The 24,488-nt window shown below is 37.3% G+C and overlaps 1 protein-coding gene and 1 long non-coding RNA gene across 2 annotated transcripts; both read left to right on the top strand.

The window, feature by feature from the left end:
* Nucleotides 1-812: 812 nt before the first annotated feature.
* On the top strand, nt 813-4,680 carry LOC140949294 (uncharacterized). The gene is made up of 5 exons (XR_012167108.1): nt 813-882; nt 1,887-1,925; nt 2,469-2,486; nt 3,037-3,110; nt 4,537-4,680. It is a non-coding gene; the product is annotated as an uncharacterized lncRNA (long non-coding RNA).
* A 12,534-nt stretch (nt 4,681-17,214) lies between these two features.
* On the top strand, nt 17,215-24,027 carry LOC140948322 (uncharacterized). Its single transcript, XM_073397552.1, has 6 exons — nt 17,215-17,251; nt 19,062-19,114; nt 20,450-20,555; nt 21,538-21,793; nt 22,962-23,086; nt 23,906-24,027. The coding sequence occupies exons 1-5, from the start codon at nt 17,230-17,232 to the stop codon at nt 23,047-23,049; spliced, it is 525 nt and encodes a 174-aa protein (XP_073253653.1). The 5' UTR covers nt 17,215-17,229; the 3' UTR covers nt 23,050-23,086; nt 23,906-24,027.
* Nucleotides 24,028-24,488: the final 461 nt, after the last annotated feature.

Genomic DNA, 24,488 nt, shown 5'->3' with positions numbered 1-24,488 from the left:
GCGCCTTAGTTTTTCTTTCTGACCAATTTTATCCAATATCAGAGGTCGGTTTTTACATTTCTTTCCACTTGTTTAAGCCGGAATGGAAGTAATTTATTAAGCGTATAATTCCCTCACAAGCTAAGATTCCGTTTCAACAAATAGCCTGAGAAAACAGCCGACATTTCGTGACGCCACCACTGGTTTTCCCGCGAATTACGCGTCACTACTCAGAGATCGGTAGTGGTTCTGACTGGATCAAAATTGTTTGAACCAATCAGAAGCACTACCCATATCTGGGTAGTGACGCGTCATCAGTACGGGATTTCTGCGCTCGTTCCTCATACGTCAATTATCAGGGAAACCAGAGGTCAGGCGTAGCGAAATGGCAGCTGTTTTCTTAGGATATTTTGGCAATGGTCATTTCTTTAGATATGACCGCAAGCATGGATTCGTGATCAACCGAGTCTTTAGTGTGTATTAAATGTCAAGGATATAAGAAAAGATCTATAGCTACAAATCACATAGTAACTGTTTGATTTTTTTGACCTTGTTGTTGTTGTTTGTCGAAGCTCCGTCCATGCAAAACTTTAAAGATGAGCCTCAAGATCTATCTGAAGGAAATGGAGTTGGTAAGTTCTACTAGATCTCTTTGGCGTTGATTGATATGTTGTTGCTAATATAACTGATCGTGATTTACTGACTTTTCTCAAATCTTTTCTATTATTTTTTTTCTAATCTGACATTAGTGCGCCATGGAAGAGGTATGTTTCTTAAATTTTTTCAGATCTTGATACTGCAGTCAGACGCGTTGGAGATGCCGTTGATATTCCAATTTTTACATTTTATTTTTAGAACCTCTTCCTGTGAATCTTCCACAGAGTGAAAAATTTGATAACGGAGGTAAACTTAAAATTCAAAATAAATTAATTTCGCCACTGGATGTTGCTTGAATAATTGTACTAAGTGGATTGACTTAATCAGAATGTCAATTCAAAACCGACACTAAATCACGAATCATTCAGTGTCAAGAAAAAAGGCTCAGCCAAATTATGCACTGAAGCACACTTACCAACTCCAAAAATTACTCGCCCAATATGAGATAATTAGTTAGGAGCCTTGGATTCTAGATTAGACGCTGTGGTATCTGGATTTCAGGTACTGGATTCCAAATTCTTTTTCAGCGGGACTTGGATTACGGATTCCAATCGTTAGCGGAATTCTGGATCGCTTGAGCTGAATTGCGGATTCCAAGGTCCACGATTCTGGATTCCACAAGCCGAAAAATATTCAGGAGTCCGGGGTTCGGATAACCTTACACAATCTCTCTTGCCTTACATGGGGCTAAAAAAGACCATGAGCAGCTGGTGGATGGGAATTATTGTGGCATAAAATCTTTCACTTTCTGTTACATCCCTTTTTCTCTTGATTCAATTATCCTTGTATTAGTTTCTTAAATGAATGATCTCCTTAGTTCTTGTAGCTTGCCACCTTCAACCAAAGCTCGGTATTTCAAATCTGTCTTCGATAACAGATGGAATCACTTTTGTCCGCTTTTAAGAAATTTAAGTAATTCCTATCGTTTCGTCTAATTTTCTTTTCGTTCAATGCGCCATATAAAGAGAAGTAAGCGTATAATTCATATTCCTTAACACTTAGTCTAGTTAAGATTTTGCGTTACAAATGAATTTCTGACCAGCGGAGTTCAGGGCGATCTAAACATAAGTCCTTCTGGCAGAGTGTTAAGCAAACGCAAGACTATTTTTTCGACATTTTTTCAGGTACGCACTTAAGTAGTGGCGTAAACATTTCTATGCCCTTCATTATTACCTCATTGTTACATCTGAATACCATTTTGAATACCTTAATTTTAACCTTACAATTTACTCATCGTTTGTTACATTTAGAAACTAACCAGGGAGTAAAAAGAAGTTTCGCAGGCGGAGGTAACGTTATAACGCAGACATCATCACTGTAAAATCCAAAAGGGATTTCATACTCTGTTATGAACATCTTGCCGGGTAGCCTTCAGAAAAGCTGAAGAAGCGTTAGGTCATTTAATCTTGGCCAGAATTTTCAAACGCGGGCTGGGTCATTTAGTGATTAGACAGAAAGGCTGGACATAGAGAACTGGTGGGCAGAGACTCTATGAGTAATCCGTATCATATGAGGAAGGTAAAAAACCCGCTCAACAATAAATTATATCGATCGCCACATTAGCTATGAACCGGCCTTTACACATTTAAAAATGTGAGTCTTCGTAGGAAATCTTTTCACAAAGGCTTGCTTACCCAGATAAGAGCATGTTTGGGATAAATCAGTTCCGTAGTTGTTGTAAATTGGGTCTCCGCCATACTTCAAATATTTGTTTTATGCAGAAGCAGTTTTTTTCCCGGTTTGAATCACCAACTCTAACTAGTTAGTTTTCTCACTATTTTCATGTATAACATAAATTTCTAAAACATTTTTTTCGTTGCTTTGTTTTTCAGCACGCCATGGAAAGAGACGTGAGCATTTAATGTTATTCTGTGTCCTTTTTTTTACTTGACTTTGCTTTGTGCGCTTGACGAGACTCGAGATCGGCCCATTCGGTTCTCCAAATCAATTTTGTAGAAGAAATTCAACAGTAAAAGGGAGCTAATAAGCGAATAAGTGTGTTTATTGCTTGGTTTTTTACCATGTTACAGGACTGCACAGAAAGTGGGGACTTATAAAAGTTAGTACAGTCCGTATACATTGCACTCACCAGCTGTCCTCTCATTGGCTAGGAGCGTAAGGTTTATTCCTGGAAATCAGCGAACCCTGCAGATTATTTCAATACCTGCACGATTTCCAAAAAAAACCATAACAAATTGTGTTACATATCACAATTAATTACAAGAATAGAAGCTAAAAATGCGCGGTATTACAGTTTATGAGATTGTGTTATTGAAGCTGAGGAACGATAATTTCAAATTCAGATTGAGTTTTCATCATTCGATTCATCTCTACTATGCGGTAACAAGTCAATAAGCAAGAAAGAAAATTGTTGCTCACAATTTATTGTTTTGATTGTAGAGGCCAATAACGACGGCAAGTCCGTCTGGGGAGACGTTATCGAGGCTTCCAAGTAACATTATTATAAAAAAAAGGTGAGACCATGATTATTATGATAGCGATCAAACTGAGGACGAATGTGAAGCTATGTTCACACTATATTGGATATATAGCTCTTGCGCTGACACGAAAACCAGACCGGATAAGGCTCTTGTTCACACGTAAGCTGACGGTGATTTTGGCGCAATTTCTGTAACGAAGCGAAGTTGCGCCCCACCGATCTAAAAAGTGGAGCGTCTGACATATTGTATAGGTTCTGCGCCACACTTTGGTGCAGTGTGAGCAGGTATTCGTTGCGGAAATGAACTGACAAGTAGAAGCGAGGATTGAAATCCACTGAGACGGAGGTAAATATTTAGGAGTGCGTAGTGGGATTTAGCTCACGAAACCCTCTAGGCCAACCGCTCCTGCACGATGTTTGATGTGCGCGGACGACTTGTTCCCGTTCTTTGCCGTTGCTGTTGACACTATCCGGTATTATGTTAACCTAGAGACTGAAACGCTGATGGTGGCAATTATCACAATAATCACTTTAGTGAAGATCATAACCACAACATCCCTAATTTCCGACAACTCAGGGTATTTCGAACGCAATACTGATGATTAATACTTTCATGAAGTTTATTATAGTGATGAGGGATTCCATTAAATTGGATGGTTCTCGTGATTTGTTTCGTACGTGTGGGTTAAAACTGCAGTAAGCATATAAAAGGCAACACGTTACAATGTTATATTTAGAATGAAAATAGGATAAGGCTGAGAAAAGCCTTTAATGTAAGAAATCTTGTCACATGTAAATAGGCTTTGATAGATTGTGGTCGCAAAAGTGGCTTATATGCTACCAGCAATGCTCCTATATCTCTAAAATTATGCCAGCAATTATGTTTACTTAGTTTTTGTGATTTATGCTCATTTTAGCAAAAAATGTAGCAATTATTTTTCTACTTTTTACTTTAAATTTGGTCAAAACGCCTCAATAAGTATGCAAACAAAAAAAAAGTAAACAATGACAAACATATTTACCCTATTTGAGCATAAATCACTATCTGACAACCATTTGACAACCATAAAATCTCACACAATTAACAACACTGCAGCACGCGGACTCCACGTTGGGTAACCAAGCCAGTTATACATATGCGCAGGAGCATGGGCTCCTAATATGCGTTAAGACCAATGGAAAGACCCCTGGGACACTTCCTTTGGGACCCAGGTCCCATGAATGCGACAATTAGCGGACAAAGAAAATGGTTGCACGATCAACAAATGACAATTTTGTGGTGCAAAACTAGCCAAAAGTACAAATTATGTTAGCAGTGCTTTATTCGGAACATGAAAACTATGCTCGTAATGACCAATTATGCCAAAAATTATGCTAGCACAATCTATCATGCAGAGCCTACACGTAACAAGGTTCTTTTCTTTCCACTGCTAATTTATACGCTTTATTTCTTACATCAGGTAAAACCGACAACGCCTCAAAAGGATATTGTATTTTACATCAACAAGTAGACATTGAAAACATTATTAATTAAGTAATAAACCTGCCTAGAAACGTGTAAGAAGGAAACTAAAGTACAATAAAGGAAATTAATTTAGATGACATCGTATTTCATTGTCATTCCGTGGTTCTAGCTCACACAACCTAAAGTTCATTAATTACCTAGTGTTGTTAATCATCTGATTGGTCGTGTCGGTTAAGAAATTTGCTTCAACCAATCAGAAGCACCACCTAGATCTGGGTAGTTTTCATCACTGTGTTCGCGGGAAAACCAGTGGTCCTTGCGAAATGATTTTCTCAGGCTCCCACTAACAGCCAACTACATTTGCAAGTCACAGGAACGCGGCTTACAACAGTATGACACACTCACAATTGATATGTTAAAATCCATAAAAAGAAAAATTATAGGCAAGCACCTTCGAAAAGTTTGTCAAAAATCATTATTAAGAACACTTCAGGATATTGTCAATAAATAGAATCTTAGCACGTCATCAGTATGGAATTTCTTAACTCGTTCCTCAGAAGTCTTTTCGAGGGGAAACCAGTGGTGACGTCGCGAAATGTCGACTGTTTACTCAGGTTAGTCAGTTATTGACTTTACATTTGTTCTTATTTGGCATCTCGAATCGATTGGGCTGTCGCCTGCTTGTGGTCTTTGGTTTTATAATTACATATGGAATTTGCTAATCATTTTGCAAAGTTTATTTAGACCTTTGTGTAACCTAACCAAGCGATAACTATAACTAGTAATAACGTTTTATCCTCCCGGGTCTAGACACAAAATAAGCGAAACACCTCCATTTTTTTCTATAGGGTAACAAGAATAACTCTAATGACTTGAAGAGGCTAAATGCTTTTTAAAGAAAACATTATCATCAAAATTATCATCCATCTTGGTGCTTCTCGACGAATGCAAATTTCTTCAATTTAAGAAAGCAAACAGACAGAAGTTAAAATATTTGTGTAATGTGTTTTCTTCCGTTATTGAAAGCTCTGTTAAGATTACGCTTTGCGATAAATGTTACTGGCATGATCAATACAGAATTATTCCAGGCATGCTTTTTGCCATAATGGTTGCTACTATGGCATTCTCCCTATCTATTGGGCTCACTGGTACGTTTGTGTCACGAATGGTCTTTGTCGGTAAAAGTAATGTGAAACGAGACAGGAAAAACAGTAACATTTTTAATTTTTCTTCACAAATAAACATTGATTTTGTTTAGAACAATTTTCCCCCTTTGTTTGCAAAATTCAAAATTAGTTTAGCACCGGTCTTGACTTATCTCTCCGTAGATTCCAGGCTTAAAAGTGAAGTAACAGAGATTATAGATCTAAGAAAAATGCTTTGATTAATATTTATAACAAGTTGAAGTGATTTCAAAAAATTATCGTCAAACTCTGTTTTTTAACGACAAAAAAAGTATTCCTTAACTTTGCAGACGCTCTTTGCTTTTAAATGCAAAAGTCAGTTTCTCAATATTGTTTACACAATCCGTGAATAAGAGGTAATTAAAATAAAAGCAGGTGGGTGGTAAATCTCTTTTTGCACAAGTTAATCTTCGCCTGTGCGTCAAATCTGCTCCAAGTCAGGTATTCAGCGTTGTAGAAGGGGGTTATATCTTGGTATGTATCTACAGAAATAAGTCATAATAATGATAAAAGGGCTTGCATGGTTGGCTAGGGGCAGTATCAGGGGATTGACTCCGTTTTGCTAAAATCAGTTGTTACACTGACTAACGCACATTAAGGTCCTTAGTGATAAGAGAAAGAGTCCATCCATTTTTCACGAGGTGGCTGCAAACCATGTTCAATGTTTTGTGGCATTTTTTTTTTCAAAACAAACGTAAAATAATATTACCAGGTTAATTATCACAGTTTGTGCCTTGGTACTGAACGAGGCCGAAACAAACCTTGAGTTAATATTACAGCAACCTGACAAAAACACTGATTTCCTTATCTTTAAAACCAAGCATGCCCATTTTTAAAAGTAATTCACATGTAGTTTAACATCATCATGAAAATGTAAACTTTATTTGGATTTGGATTTGCCAGGATTTTATGGTGGTTTTATCATTGCTGTCGTTTTTAACTACTTACATCCCAAAAACAAACAGATCCTTTAAAGTACAAAACTGAAAGTAGCTCAACTTTTCCTTTTTTTACTGGTTTCTTCAAGCAGCTTCAAATCATTTTACTGCTGAGGCAGATTCTGAAAATTCTCTTTTACCGACATTACTATGCAGACTTGGTCTGACAGACCATCTTGGGTAGAAAAGAGCCTTCTTTTCAAAGCGATAAGTTGTGCTGTGAGGATCCAGCTCTCACACGGTTACACAAGAAAAACGTATTCAAGCCACAGATAACAACAGCTCAGTAAAGAGCTGACTACCTAAGTAAAGCAAAATACAATTAGAGCATGGTGAGGTGAATATTCTGCCCAAAGATAACAATAGCTCAGTTAAAGGGCACTGCCTTTGCCAAAAGCAGGTCACTGGGAAACGAAACATTATAGATCCTATATGGGGATGGCCTAAGTCACCATAAGGCTAACATACGATACTCGAATAACAAATACACAAACGCTGACATGACGCTTTAACAGAGGTCACGTGGTCTATGACATCTCCCATAGAGCTTGGAGTAGTTGTGGAGATACCCCACGTAGATGGAGTCGACTAATGTTTAACCCAGAAACCTTTGCACGAGACTGAACCGCCACCAGGGGTGGCAGACTGTTCTGCAAGAAAACACCCACTGCGGACGAAACAATGCATAGCTGTAAGGCAGAAGGTTTCGGAAACTTTAGTCTCGCAGTTTCTTGCTGCCTTTTCCCCTTGTTTTCCATAAAAAAGTAAAAAGTTGAATACTCGTTAATTATAAGTTTATTTCCATAATCACCACAGACATTCGCAACATTGATTCATTATGAGAATACAGGCGGCAGTGATGATCCTGTGTTTCCTTTTGGCTTCTGTCGTTGTGTCTGGTAAGTGCATCGAAAGTTCGACCATTTCTGTCTAAAAGGGACAATTCTAGTCTGAATTTTTTTCAAAAGGTTTGTTTTGGAAAACAGCTGTAACGGACGTTTTTGCCTGGTTAGTAAAAAAACAATTTACTTCTACGTCTGTTAGCTCACTTTTCGTGCAAGCTTATTTTATTAAGAATTATCCGAAAAGCAATTATAAGAACCTGTTAAATGGACGACGGAAACTAACTGCGTTTCTAACTTTGTTTCTGTTTATTTTACTTTTAGCTGAAAAGACTGACTTTTCAAATCAAGAATCACGTGATAATAATAACATAGGTAACGTTTTTATTTCAGCAGTATTTGGGCGCTGATCCTCAGCCCAATGGGGCATACTTGCTATAATGGCATATATGGGGAGGATCCCCCATAAAAGGGTACTTTTTTAAGTCGAGCTTCAGATATATGAAAGGGTTGGAATTTCACCAGTTGAAGCTATTGACATGGTAGGGAAATATGTCATTTTGGTCTGTAAAAAGCACCAAATGGTACTTTTTTATGGCTGTGAAAAAATCAATAAAAAGTTCTGGTTTTGTAATTTATTCACATTTAAAAGACAGTGTATTTATTATAGCTGCAGTTATGGGGATCCAAAGTTCAAACCAAGGTATGTGAAAAGGGTACCCGAAGCAGGTCATTTTTCAATAGAAGGTTATTCGAAAGGGGTGCCTTTTTGTGGCAAAAATTGTGTAGAAAAATGTAAGGGGTTGGACTTCCTCGTATAAAACTTTGTTGAGAACCCCACCCGGGTTCCACCTCAATTATTGAAGCTCTTGTCATTTCAGTTCTAATAGTCTGTAATTTTGATCTGTTTTGGTTTTTTATCCTTTTCTATTTTCAGTGGAAAGGTCACCAATCCCTCGCTGGGGTTAGCCCGATCGACCTCGTCTTTTATATCAGTTTTTTTCTTAGAAATGCTACACCTAACTGAAGGTTTCTCTATTCAGCCCAGTTTATCTTACCTAACTCATCTTTAAATGCACTTAGATTATGCGCATTTTTTCAAGAAAAAATACTTATTTATCGTTATCACTAGTACTATTATTATACAAAATAAGTTAAAATATCGGTAAATGGTCAGATATGTCATTGAGAAAAAGACCGCTTATTGAGGGACGAAGTGGATCGTTCGTGAAAATGTTATCTATTAACGAAGTTTTGTTAGCCGTAATTCTAGTGGGACCAGTGGGACGTGTTATTAGTGGACAATAGCATCCTCGAGTACAACAAATCTAAGAAATCACTTGTCGCTTTATGATAATGGTGGTAAAATAGATTTAAATTACACTCACTCATTAAAAATACAAGCTTATTTTCCTTGGAAATTTTTCCCAGTACTACTGAGATCCAAGTCAGACAGTGAGTCCGAGTCGGGTGGTCGATGGCAATGCCGACAATTATATTCTATTCTTTTGTCCTATTTATTTCAACTAACAAGGATTCAGTAGATTTGCCCTCAGCGAATGCTAGATCATGACGTTCTTTGTAATTTAAATGTTCACCAATGTAAAGGCCAACACCTCCACCAGTGCGATTGAATCTAGGTTAATGCAAAAATTGTACCCTACTATATCGGAAAAATGATAACAATCATCAAGCCAAGTCTCAGAAATCCCAATAATAGGAAATTTCACTCGAACTTGGCCTAGAACATTTGTAAGCTTATCAAATTTATTAAATAAACTAAGAATGTTCATATGGAGGAGTGAAAGGCCGACCGTTTCAAGGGTACTGCAATTTGAATTTAGGCGACTTTGGTTTTCGGCTAACATGTTGTTAAAGCTATCTTCGGTATAGTATTCACAGCTACTGTTTTTTTAAATAAAAATTCACGTAGTCTCGATCATTGTCTTTACAGAGACTACACTTTTTATAGGATTCAGATAACAAGAAATTAAACTTTAACTGAGCTAATCTCTCAGGATCAAAATCGATGGTACCGCGCCATTCATAAATTCAAAGAGAGTTAGCCGAAATTGATAATCGTCCAAATTATAAAATGACATGGATGATGAACTATTAACCCTCTGGTTTATCACGAATGACTAGGCGATCGAGTACAAAATATGCAATTTTGAATTAAAAACATATTCTTCACAGCTAAAAACGAATTTCCCTTTCTTTTCAACTTGCACTGCCGAGAAACTATGGACCAGCTTCTATCATCAATTTATCAGAAATTAATAAACAGTATTTAGACAAAATTTGCAATTTTTAGGAAAGAAGAAACATCATGGCCGTTCCTTATTCAATAAATAATAGTAGATATATAGACTGGTATTCCGCCTTACATCGGTGCTCCGGCTTGGTTCCTCCTTGGAAGAGAATCCAAGCAAGAGAGAATGATCTAGCTCATTCTCTCTTGATCCAAGATAGACTTGGATTCTGGGTTCCTTGAGGTGTATTTCGGATTCCAAAGCCCAGGATTCAGATTTCACAAGCAAAAATTTCCCTCATTCCGCAATAGGGATTCTCTTACAGATAATTATAGTAGGAGCGTGAAAAACAAGAATATAAGAATAAATTATTAGAATGAAAAGTGTTAGCGATTCCGTGGCAGATCAATAGGGTACCTTTTTGAAAGATAAAGTTTCGTACTGATGTTTGCGGCTTTCCGTATTTCCTTAGGAATGACTGGTTTTGAAACATTTTATTTCTCGAAGGTCTTCGTGAAAACAGTCTCTTAGCTTGGTGTTTGGTTGCTTTTTTTCTGCCGGCCTAGAGTCTGTCTCGCTAATCTAGACTATGTAGATCTTAGCGACCTAACGTCAGTTTCTTCATCCTTTTACGATTGTAAATTGTCAATAATTAGTTCAGTTGATGAAATCGCATTTTTGTAACGCAGCACCATCGTTTCTTTGGACGGAAACTATCCCCTTTTTTCAATTCTAGATACATAGTAAAGCGTCTTTTGTACTTGATATATTCTATGAACATGTTACTTGTGTCTATAGGTAATAAATTCTTCAAAATACCTCCCAGTTATATTGGTTCCCTCCGTATTCTGCAGACTTCCACCCGCGCATACGCATGCCTCTGAACAACACTGATAAAAAAGTTCAAGAATCTAATTGCTGGGCGCACTTTTACATAAATGCACCGAAGCTTTCTGAGGCTTCACTTCAAATCACGATTTGGACATTTTCAATGGTCGCTTGCCTGTCTATATTAAGACGTTGATCGAATATTTGCGCGACCCTTGAAATCTTGGGTGCAACTATTATTCCACTATTGCCTTTAAGCTAAGTTTACCCCAAATTCGGGTGAAAAGATGTTGTAATTATTCGGTTTAATCTGGCGGAGGGACAAGTCAGAATCTTCCTTAATTACATACAAAATGAGTTGATTTAGTCCATTTTATGTTGTGTCCTGTTGTGTGATGAACGCACTTGGTGAATGTTTTAGTCTAACCTTTTTTTTTCTCCTGCGTTCAGGAAGGAAACAAAAAAGCCGTTCACTTTGGCCCTGGCAGAAACGTCAAAAACTTGACAGTCGTTCTCTCTGGCCCTGGCAGAAACGTCAAAAACTTGACAGTCGTTCTCTCTGGCCCTGGCAGAAACGACAAAAACTTGACAGTCGTTCTCTCTGGCCCTGGCAGAAACGACAAAAACTCGATGAGCGTTCTTTTAAGACCATCGAGAGACTCTGAATTAAGGTCAGTCAAGATCATGTCTAATAAAATTGCCATAGGGATTCTATTATTAAAGATACGAGTTATGTCTCATTGAATTCAGTGCTAAAAGCTACTATTAAAGCGGCTACTATTAAAGAAAATCAAGAAGTAATGTAGAATTTCATAGTTTTTTTAATGCTATTTTTGCAGGATCACCAGGCTTTAGCTCCAGGATAACAAGCCAGATTCAATATCACCATGCATGCAGGCATATGGACTTGTAACTAGTTAAAAGAAAATAAACTGACCGAAAATTAAATATAGAGCTTCTGCATACTTCACTTTATCAACGTTCATTTCCATCAAAAAAGGATGTCATCGTCTCTTTCTTTAACTCAAGTCGGGGTCAACCGAGCAAACAATAAAGTACGCAAAGGTGTAGACTTTGCAAATATTTTTGTCGAAATCGCGAGGGTAGCATTTGGACTAAAAACACGCTTACGTAAAAGTTCCACTGATGAAGAGGTAGAAGCCTCAACGTTGGAAAAATTTTATCCTAATTTTTGATCGCAGCTGCAAATTACATGATTTTTTACCCTCACATTCATAAAGCAAACAATAACCCCACCAAAGTTCAGTGAAGGGAGTATTTTTAACTTTACACTTACTTATTTATTTAACAGCTTTCTGTACACAGGCCTGCCCAGAGGGAATAGGCACGAACGGGACTCATAGGTCTCATGCAAGGTGCCATCCCTACCCAATCCCACAACCCGTAAAGGTTGGCCACACCACCGGGGTCTTTACGTTCAACTCTTTTCGAACAGTGGGGTGGGTTCTTCTACGTCCCTCTTGAACAGATGAGTGAAAGTGCTGTGAGACGGGACCTACGGTTTTTCGTCCTTATCCGAGAAGATCAGAAAGTCTAACAGCTTCTTGCAGATTTCATTACAAGGGCGGCACTTTCTTCCCAGTTATTTAAAGACCCCGAGTGTTGGTCTGATCGGGGTTTGAAGCCGCGGCCTCCCGCTCAGCAGACCGGCGCTCTCCCAACTAAGCTCCCCGCCACTGATAAGATATCCACCATCTAAAATTTCTGCTAAGACATCCAAATGCAACAAACAACATTTTCGTGTTTTTGAGAGATATATTTTACTACAGAAAGTGTTACAATAAAACCTTGCCCGTCCTTGTGCTACTTTGGACGCCATGGTAACAAACTACACAATAATTTTAGAAAGACGCATTTGAAAAAACAATTGTCTGTAAAGTATTAATATACTACGTTCGACTTACACAATTAAAAAAGGATTTTAAAAAGGGTTTTGTAGATCTAATAGTGGCTATTATCTATTATTTTTTTCATCCACAGAATTTTTTTGCTTTACATTACAACGTTTGCTGTTTCTTGGTCGAATTCATTGTCTCTTGGTCGGCCGATAATACAGGGCACATATCTTCATCCACTCTGTAAAAGGGAAAATAACAATTTATTAACTCGAAATAATACAGAAAAAGCAATAAACTTATGATTTATATAACCGGAAAGATTTAGTGCTGTGTACATGACAGTTTTAATATGTCAGTTGCATGGGCGTGTATAAAAGAATCCCTTTGATAGAGTTTGGTTGGGGTAAAAGGCCACCAGATTTATGAAATAATTAAAAACGCAAATTTTCAATATCCGATATCCAGTAAGAGCATTAGTTCCAGTGCCTAAGTAGCTGCAGTGATACCCATTGAGATGAGTTAGCTGGAATAATTAGGTTTGAAAAGCTTAGTTATTCGATAAATAGTTGGTAACTTCGAGTTTAACAAACCTGACTGGATGTTCACCGCAATCGCAATCGAGCTATGAGTGCGTCGATTCCTAAGGAAGGAACACAGTGGTTCTCCTCACAGAAGCAGCCATATTCGGGGGGTCCCGCGGACACATTTACAGGCTTACTCTCCCATCCCGGTCTACAAATGTAGTCAGTGTACTGCTGGCACAGACGTTCGCAGAAAAACTGGCCTTCATAATTCTCGTACACGTGACAGGTGCACAGATATTCGCATTTTCGAGAAGTTGTTGGGATCATGACCTCGCCTTCTTCATAAAGACGGTCAAAGTACTTGCACCCATCTAAAGGCAAATTCAGTGTCAATATTCAGAAATGTGTAACGAGGTCCACCTACTCAGTTTCCCCTTGCATGCAATATATACGTTATTGAATAAGCAGGAGGTCAGCATGGCTGGATATTGCCAATTTATAATTATTTGACGCAGACGAGGGCCGAGGTCAATAAAAACGTAAAAAAAAGAACGAGGCCAATTTCCAGCCATCTTGACCGAACAAGCCTGGGTCAATTAAGGATTTATTCTTGCGATAACAATAACGGAAATCTCAAGGGGGCAAGATGGGCACGTCAATCAGAACACAGGATTCTTCATCTTAGGGGGTGTTTACATGACACCGGGGGTTCGCGCTGGCACGAGTCCACTCCGGTTCCCTCTCATGGCTCTACATTTGTTTACATGATGCCACCACAAAATGTCATCCCGGCGCGAGTCAACCCGGCGTGAGTTCACCCAGGTTGTTGTACTGGGACGAGAATTTCACTCAGGCACGAAATCTCGCAACGGTATCATGTAAACACGAAACGACCACACGTTTCGGTGTGAATCGGTCTGCCAGTAGACTGGAACGGGTAGCGCATGCGTAATGTTGAATCTCACGTTTATTTTATCAACATGAAGTGTACCTTCAAATAACGAGGTATGAAATGACCCAGTCATCATGTAAACAACATGTAGTCCCGATACGAAATAAAAAAGTCATACCGGTATGAAACTCGCGCCGGTGCGAGTTTTCTCATGAAAACAGCCCCTTACCCACTCACAGATTCAGCCATACAAAAAAAATGCGTGTTTGACAAAGCGTGAGGTCAAGATGGTGGGCAAGTGAATTTGGACAATACTGACATGCGTTATTGGGCAAGGTTGTTCCGAGAAGATGGCTACATGTATAAGCCAGGTTTTTTCCCTTTTCATGGACTGAGAGGTAGTCGAGATTCAGTCATTTTCGGCGAACGAGCTTGACCAATAAACCATTTATTTTTTGGCCATTAACTAAATCGGTTCTTTAGGGACCAAGCGGGTGATCCCGAACAGGCAAGATAAACCCATCTTGCCCTCTCGGCGGATCTCGGGTAGCCAATCAGAACACATGGGGTTTGCCTTAACTTGCACTAAAACGAGCCAATCAAAAGAAAACCTTTTTTCACTGCGCTTCCCCAGAGTGACTATTATGTCTATTATTTACACTTCATGTCCAGTAGGTCTTGATCAAATTTTCAGTGCAGAAATTTGTACTTATCAAGCTCATCAGATATGTGATGTCTTGTATAAGGGTCTCAGTATACACACACCCCATAAACTTCCTTAAGGTTTCCGCGACACCAAGAAACACGTGTTGTGAATTCAGGCATTTTTTTTTGGGAGGGGGGGGGGGGGGACAGCGTAAAAGTTGAATTGGGGAAGGGGCCGTGAAATCTTCAGTTGTTGATTATGCACTATTGAATAAAGACTATATGGTAAAGAAAGACATAGCTAGAAAAAAAAAAAGACTCCTGATCGCAGATTACCCTTATCTCTATCCAGATAGCATTTCGTTCAATGATATTTCCGGAAAAGACTGTTTAAAATAAAAAGGCACACGTATAGCATGTGAAAAATGCTATTTAAGTATATAACTGGGTCATCATATAGCATGTGAAAAATACTATTTAAGTATAATAAATGGGTCATCATCCTGGAAATAATTAAAGTATTTAGCTGTTAGGAGCTAGCCAAGTCTTTCCTTGATAATATGGAACAAACCATTATATACTCACAGTGCCTATCGAAAAATATCGGGAAAAAAAGAAAAAATATAGAAAAAAATAGAATGGTCATCACATACTTCAGTGTTCAGTTTTTTTAAAACAAGAAAAACACATGAGAAACACTACTCCTTTAAAAATATGGAATGACATACTGATATTCGTTTCATTCATGGGCGGTTGACTTTGTGTTTCTCTGATAAGAAAAACTGGTAAATTAAACGCCTAACTTTTCACAGATAAGGTACCATTATACATGATTTCATTCGCCATGAGGCATTAACGTTTGTGTATGTCAAGATCGAAACAAATCATCACGTCCACCTAGATTCCGACAAGTGCTGAATATAGTTAAACACCAAAGCAGATGTTAAACTTTGTATTAACAACATAAAGCAGTTTAACAACGCGGAATCATGAAAGGAAAATAAATTCTTTCACTAGGAAAGGAATAACATTTGCTCTTAGAAATCTGTTTTATATTGTAGGTTATTTTTTGTTAGGATGCGAATATTACACAAAACTGGATACATCTTACCCGAGCGCTCATCCAAAGTTCTCGCCATGTTGATTTCATCAAACCTGGGATAAACGAATTTTGCCTCAGCCTTGTAACAAACGAGACCTATTAGAAGGAACTTGAGGAGAGTCATAGCTGCTTTTTCTAAAACGCAACGGAATGGCTTCTAAACAACTTGAATGTGACTGATTAGCGTTTTGTAGTTTCTGTTAATGTAGTCAATTCCTCAGCGTTACGAAAGGAGTTCTTGTGACTTACATAAGCTAAGACTATTTATACAGTGGCGCACATCTCCAGCTACGTCAGATACAGGGTCATTAACTCAAAAATCACAGAACCCGACTCAGTATATGTTAGTACTTTTTGGACAGGAAAAATGTTTTAACGTTGAGACATGAAATAATGTTTTATTGGCCACTGCTAGGCTTGGTTTTTTGGTGGCCGTTAATTTATAATTCCTTATTTAATTCCCTGCATTTCCTTACTAGTTCTTGCAAAAACGTTACAAATATATTTTATTTGGACCAGAAAAATGTGTGGAGTCTAAGGAACGAGGGCGTTGGATAATTATCAGTCAGTTTAATCAAGGGAGTGATCTTTTGCAATTTGGGTCTCTTTAAAAAGATGCCATACGACAATGACGATATCACAATCCGCCAAAAAGCTATGGGTCACCTTGAAACAAAAATCAAACCCCGGAAGATGAGAAATTCTCGTTGACCTGGTGCCCCAAAATGTTGTTGAATATTGAGACATGTGACTGGCGATAACGCCGAATAAACTCACAAGGTTTTGGGCGAAACTGTTTTTGAACACAGACATGCGCGGTGTGAGTTCTGAGAGTTAATGCAGGAAATACTTCTCCTGTTTATGAAAATATTAAGTTTGTTGGCTTTGGCAAGCAGTTCGTCATAGGAAGTTTTTAAGACATCATTTTTAAAGCACGTGACCCACTATTTTCACTGTTACTGACTATGCTGCGTGGATGCCATGGCAACAGTATCAATCAAAGCTGGCATAATTAAGTCCTTTCACCACAAGATCTTTGTCCATGTTACATTCAGAATTTTTATGTAAGGACAACTGACAAAAATCTTTATATACAGTTTGAGTATAAAAAAGGTTTCGTATTGTATTTAGTAACAATCAATGTCTGACTTAGAGCTTTAATAATATGTTCCCTTATCACTTACCAGCCCATAAAATGCTCACTTCCTTTCTTTTGTACAAGAGGAGGAAGAGACACTTTCAGGTCATTTTGTCGTGGGATAGATATAAATCTCTCTTTCCATTCTTTCCAAGAATGCCGCAAGTCCGAAATTGGGCCCCAAAAAGCATCATATGCCTCCTTTGAACATTTTTGCCAAAAGAGCATTGCGGTATTTTTAAGATTCAAATATTTTGGTTATTAGTAGGGCGCCAAACTCTCGAGTCCATGGTAAAGATGTTAAAACTACGACCTGGATGAAAATGAAACATTTTACTTTCCTGGCCGATTGTTTGCTTGTAATCTTGTGTGATGTGTTAATTTTTGTCGGTCTGTTGATAAAAGTGAAAAGTCACCAAGTTAAATTGATTGAAACTGCGACCGATCAGTACATGTACCAAACGTAGAGTGCTGGAGATTTCAAATGAAAGAAATTCATGATCAGCGTAACTATGTAGTATGTTTATCTCATAAGCAAGATTTATCAAAAATGGTCCTGAGATTTGCATTGTTGCTGTAAGTGAAGATGAAAATGTCAAATAAAATTTATCAAATCATAAAAGGTAAATTCGCAGTTTTGTAAAATTACCTACTTGAGCGGTTCACCAAAGTTAGCAAAAGATCAAGAAAATCCATCGGCTCAGTTAACGATTTTATACGTACATACATTAAGAAAATTATTAGCCTCTGCCAAAGATATCCGAATTTTTTTCTTAATTATCAAACAAGAGAATGTTGTATATAGTATATATAGCCCAACACTTTTCTCCTGTCCTTAGGATATAATCCTTCAAAACTTACAAGGACCAAACTTCATAGAGACGAACAAATCATTAAAGATAGGGTTATGATTTTTGGGGGACTTTTTTATTGTTTGATATCAAAGTTCCGTACATCTGATGTTTTAATGTTTTTCCTATGCTCACCTATTTATTATAAAACACAATATAACTTGCTTTTCAAAAGATCTTAATTGTCCGGCTAATAATATAATCCTAAAGGAGCAAGGGATTGGTCAAAGAGGCTTCTCTTAACTTTTTAGCAACAAAAATCATTAACCACACAGTCGCTGCGATTAATTAATCAAATCACATTAACATTAGAATAAACTAGTCACATTTGCACGAGAAATAACTCTGATATAGCAGACCCCTTATTTTTTTTGTGAGGATATAAATAAGTAAAAAAAAAAATAGAAAATATAATGACGTCACTTGGAGTAATAGTTAGAATTATTTTTTGAATGAATACCGTAAGCTAACTTTTCTTTAAACGCCGAAGGGCATCACAAGAAAATAAATCCAAAAGTATTAAAAACGAATATCCTCAAATTCCGGTGAAACATGATTTATTTAGCTGCTATAAAATGGCATGTGAAAGAGTTAATTAATAATTTTGCCTTCACGCTGAGGTCTATTCCCTAAGCTTCTTCTATTGTTTCGCTTAATTTGTGTCCGGTGATTCTTTATTCATTATCAACTCGATCTGACAATATTTCTCAGCGGAAAATGACGCCTGATTATTTTTTAAAATATTATTTTCGGTAGTGGGTTCTTTTATCAATCATTGTCTAAAACCAAAAACAAAATAACCCTTTTTACGAGCAAACTTGTTGTTTAAGTCAAAAACTGGCGTCTTTATCTACTTACGTTCATTTTAAACTTAGCTCAACTGTTCGAGGACATATTCCGTCCGTAAGTAAAACACCCTTTATATTTTATAAATTTAATGAAGGTTCTAGCGTTATTTGATATTTACTTATGTTTTTTGGCAGAAATAACTTTTACACATTTATGCTAGCTATTTTTCTTTTGTTCGTGTCATTGAAATATTCCGTCCGTAAGTAAAACACCCTTTATATTTTATAAATTTAATGAAGGTTCTAGCGTTATTTGATATTTACTTATGTTTTTTGGCAGAAATAACTTTTACACATTTATGCTAGCTATTTTTCTTTTGTTCGTGTCATTGAAATAACCTGACCATTAAGAAAGTTGGTCAGAAGCCCTAAAGCTGTTAGAGTTAAATGACTGAGAATTGAACTCTTTTAACTTTTTTTATTGCCACATTTCCGTAGCGTTTTAAAATCTCTTATCGGTGGCTAATTTGACGCGAAGTAGTCGCCCCTGAAAAACACTGTCAACAATGTTTGTCATCGATTAACGAAAAATCTTGGTATTCGTTAGTGTAAGTTTTTTGATGTTAATTTATTACATACAGGATCTAGCAAGTGATATCTTTGTCCTTTATTTTTAGATTTTCCTGAGTTTTCTGAAAGTATTAAATTCTGTCACCATTTTGTAGATCGGGTAAGTTCAATCACTTGTCTTTCTTTATAAAGAAATATAAGTAACCCTAACCCTACTGTTCATGTTCTTTCTGAATATTGTAGAATATTTAGCTTAAGCTAATTGTACCCTCAGAAAAATTTTCTCAGGATTTTATCATGTCACTAAAAGTGACGGAAAATGTTTGACGCATCCTTTGATCTTGACGCAGCACTGTATAAAAAAATTTGCAATAGAAAATTACAGTGCTCAGTAAAACAAGATGGACCGTCTTAAATTTCGAATGCGATTCAGTTGTGTATAAAAAGTGTCAAACCAGTAAACGGACCTGTATCAGATATCACGTAAGATCAAGAGAACGCTCCTCTTTTTTAAGTTTTTCTACTGTCGTCCTCATTCAGACTGACGTTTTAGAAAAAGCTGAACAAGAATTCTAAATCATGCAATTTGTATCGATGGAAGGCTGGACTCGCGGGCGTTTCCAAAAAATTTCGGGATAAAAACATTAAGTAATTCTTAAATGTGGATTTCTTCAAAGCCGTTTTTATTATAAACAGGTGAGTAGGTAGAAATTTTGCTGTGCTTCCCTTTGCTATTTCAAGATTACATTGCTGGCTTTCTAAAATACGCTTCCGGGTGTGAAAATGAAAACGAGAACTCATCTTAACAAAATGAATAGCTAGAAAAATGAGGCCTAATTTGCACCCGGACGCTAATATATGTTTGGAGGCTTGGAGGTTTGAAGCTATTTAAATGCTGATGAAACTATATAAGATCGTTTAACGGCCGAAACCATTGATGTAGGCGCTAGACGCTAAGGTTCGCAAAATATTTTTTGTCAAATGTGTTCATGATCCGTAGGGATGTACGTTTTCTTGGTAACTATATATTCCTTTCTTTAAGGGGTGTCTGAGAATACAAAAAAACAAATATAACCGTATTAGTTCTTTTTTGCGCCCATAACGAAAAATTACTGTCCTGTTTACTGTAAGTTAGTTAATTAGCTGAGTGGAACGCAATACCCGCACTGCAGTCACCCCGAATTGCATTTTGCTGTTTGAAATTGGGGTATACAACTTTTGCTTAAGAATATTTAAGGCTTACTTTACCTTCTAAAAGATTTTTAATGAACTGAATTGGTCTAAGGAATATTCTGATTGGTAGTGTTGTGGTTAAAGGATAGCCTCCCCGCAGACGTCCTTTTGGGGTTTGTTTGTCACGCATTCATTTCTCCCCGTGGGGGAGAAATGAATGCGTGACGAACGAACCCCAAAGGACGTCTGCGGGGAGGCCAGTTAAAGGACAGTTAATCAGAAAAATGGAACTAACGACTGAAGACTGTTCTCAACTTTCCCGTACACAGAACTAAACACTGAGCAATCCATCATGATCTCAGCTTACTTCTTATTGGCTGCCACAGTCTACACAGTGACGTCAGCAGCTAGTATCTCATCCAATGATGGTAAGAATTAACATGGTTATTACCCGACCAGACTTTTACGGCTCGTACTTCTTAATCCTCTAATGAAAATATGAGGGACTTCTCCTATTAAAAACGTCCAAAGCCCGACAATCAGCCACACGAGAATACAAATTGTCGACAGGTGTGGAGGTAAAATTTAACTTCATCTTTAATATATTTTTAAGTTAAGTAAATTGTTTTGTTTTTGTTCAAAACCCGTCTCGATACTCACTCAGTCTGATTACAGAATTTGTGATAGTACTCATTTCCTTGCGACCACCCTGTAAGCGACCAGCTCTATTTGAACTGAGACTAAAAGCTTTCTTGAGGGAAGGATTAGAATCTGTGACATCTGTGATGATAACGGTGCAGTGCTCCTCAAACATACACTCGGTTATCGAGCCAACTGGGAGCTGGTCACCTATTCAGTTTGTTATTTTACATTTAAACAACAATATCACAACAACAACAGCCGTTAGAGGATGAACATATGAAAGTCAGTCTATAGAAGTAAATATTATTAATTTCGAAAAATTTCATGCAAAGGCAGTAGTTCGGCTATTTCCGAGTTTTCGCATGGTGTATGAAGTCTTCCACCATTTTCTCCAGCTGTGCTGCTTGCACTAACAAAACAGCCAAGGCACCGCGCAATGCATGCACCGGCCTTTTTTGCCAATATCAATGAGATTGACGTGAATCGAACTGATATGGGCAAATATCTTAGAAATATGTCATCTCCGAGTTCCAGAAACCAGGCTAAAACTTTTCAGTCTTGTGAAAATTAGTTTTGCTTGCATCAGAATAAAGACTCATTTTCATATCAATGGCTTTGCGCTTAGCCATACCAATCAGAAACGAAGAAATATCTTGAATGAAAAATAGAAGAATAAAGATGAAAATCTCTAGTGTAAAATAACTTATTATAAACTAATGAAATATTTTAATCTCCATTCCACGTTATTTTCTCTTCATTATTCACCAGTGTTCTGTTTGCACGAGGGTGCAAAATTCTACCCGGGTGAGAAGGTCGTCCTTCAGGAATGCCAATATACGTGTCAATGTGCAGCAAGTGAAAAGTATTCATTCTTCATGTGTGAACCGCTGTGCACAAGGCCTTATGATTTCATGTGCGCTAATGGCGCAGATCCTGTAGAAAAGATGGAGGAAAGTTCCGTGCCGGGTTGCAAGTGCCCTAAATATTACTGCCCCGAGACACTCTCCATGGCACATCTTATAGAGTATGTACTGCCGTTTAAAAAATATTTTCTCCCGCTATTATAATAGCTCTGGCCCTGAGGACGGCTAATTTTGTTTAGCCGAAATATTGGCCTATAGTAAATCAGCCCTTTGCTCTAGTACCAGCCTTGCATTCAGTTTTGTTTCTTTCTGCTTAAACTCCTTTCATCTTTTTATTGTTGATTATGTTACGCTGAAGACGAAAAGATGAATTTTTAAACGTGTCTCACTGATCCACATAGCCCTATCTACTTGACAAAGGGGCGCCTCAGGTGGATTATTTTAATAGACTTTCAAATTAAAAGAAATTAAATTTCAAATTTGATAATATTGAAATCTCCTTGATAAAAGTTGAATATAATTAAGTGTTAGAGATTCAAAAGAGTAGTTGTTCTTTTATGACATTATTCGTGTAGTCAGTAGTGTAAGGTATCGCCTCTATGGTTAATTATCAGCGAATAACGTCCTTGAGATTACTAGACACCGTATTACCATGAATGAAAAGATTTTTTCTCATTTTACCGAAAAAAATTCTTCCGCGTACTGATAATATAGTGCAACTACATTTTTGACACAAATATTCTTTCCAGAGGGCACCCAACCAAGTTGAAAAATTACGGAAATTCCAAGGGGTAGGGGGTGGGGGGGTATGACAAGCACCCCCTGGAAAGCAACAAGTGCCCTCCATGGGGGAGGGGGGGTGTGTGAATTATTTTCTGGAACTACACATTGCTAATATATATAAATTTTTTCAGTTTTTTCAGAAAAAGGCAGGTATTGTTTTTAAACGAAAACAAAATAACCTTTCAACATAAATTTACAACCCCCCAATATAATGAAAAACGGAAACCATCCTTACACTCCTTACACTTGAGCTCCCTAAGTTTTCGCAGAGAGAGAGAGAGAAAAAAGAAAAGAAATGGAAGGGAAGGAAAGGAGAAGAGAAAAGGTTCTGAATTACAATAAAAGCCTGTGGGCTGCTACTCATAATTAACATGATTTGCAACAATTTTTATTGCGATAATGCTCAAATAGCTTACACAAAAATTCATCTCAAATTGGTTTCTTTAAGATGTTTTTACAAGTACGCAACTATTTGCTTCATAGCAATAGGCGACCATGTAAGTCGAATTTTGTGTTTTAACGAATTATTTTTACGTTTTATTGCAGTCATGGAATTGTTGACGGGTATTTTGAGCCAGATTTAAATGTGGAGGCAGATGATTTGAGCATGGATGACGCTCAGTATTTAGAGTGAACCTTTGGGAATGGCTCAGTAACACTTAAGAATTTAGGTTGGTGAAAATATACTATGTAACTAAGCTAGTTTTCCCTTAATGATGTTGCTGATGATGATTATAATATTACATTGATGATAATAATATAATAAGTATGATCATTTTCAGCGCATCCTCATTAGCACTGTCACTTTACAGATTTGACACCTCATCTCAATTTGTTTATACCGCGCTGCATAAAATGTAATCTGGGGGAAATGAATAGTTATTAAATTATAAGTTAATAAGAAAACCACTGCACAGGGTTGAGTTGAATGTCCTTATTATCACATTGTTCGTATCAATGAGGTCAGGAGAGGATAAAGGTGTTGAGGTAAAGAAATGGACCTTGGGCCGACTACATATCCCTCTCCATTACAAGAAGTGTTCCTGAGGAATTTTTATAGCTAGCAACATAACGTGTTCATTCGTTTTCATATAAAATCAGTTTAGCCAAGCTTAATGGTGAGAAAGATCCATTTTTTTCCATCCAGTTGCAAAGGAAAATGTTCATTTTTATCAGATAAAGAACGTCATAAGTTAACGATTTCTTTGACCTGTCACCTTAAAAACAATACTAGCCTAAAAAAGTATGTTAAGATATCCGTGAATGTTCTTTTTTAAAGTTATTTTCAACCAAATAGAGTGTTTGTTATGAAATATAAATCCCAGCACTTTTCTCCTTTCTTTAGCATGTAATCCTTAAAAACTTACAAGGCCTAACATATTTCTGCTCCTTTTGACAAGCTAAAAAGTAATCTACGCGTTCTTATGAACTGTAGTTCCCCTTGCCATTCACTAGGCTAAACACGTTTGCTTCTTTGTAACTTCTTGCAGAGTACTGGAACCTGTCCGATGGTATTTATATCAGTGGCCGGAGTAATTTCCCATGTTATACCATACTTCACTATCATTTTATTGCTGTGACTGTATATTATCAATAAACCGTTAATATTGAATATCCCAAATAGCTCTTATTGTTTGTCCCAAATATTGGCTAAAAAATATATATGTGACGAAACGGTGTCAGTCACATGCCACGCGACAGAACTCACTAACGCGAACCAAACTCCCTAATTTCCTATAGAACTTTAGACTGGATGGTGAGCCGTGTACCTCCAAATGTGGGCCACTGACCATTGTCAGTCAGGCCATGCAATTGAACAAAAATTTTCAAACAAGGGAAGAAGTTCAGCAACGCTCTTAGTGATAAAGGTTTGCGAGAGAGTGGCTTATAATCAGTTTGTCACCTATTTGACAACCAAGGAAAGGCTTACCACAAAACAAAGCGGCAACAAAAAATGGTTCTCTACTGAGACATCTTTAATTCACACAACTGATGCAGTTCTCAAAGGAATTGATGATAAGAAATTAACTGCCTGCGTGCTTTTAGATATGATCGGCTTGAGTAAAGCCTTCG

Source organism: Porites lutea, chromosome 9 (genome assembly GCF_958299795.1).
Source record: "Porites lutea chromosome 9, jaPorLute2.1, whole genome shotgun sequence".
NCBI classification, from domain to species: domain Eukaryota; kingdom Metazoa; phylum Cnidaria; class Anthozoa; order Scleractinia; family Poritidae; genus Porites; species Porites lutea.
This window is presented reverse-complemented; position numbering and strand designations above follow the sequence as displayed.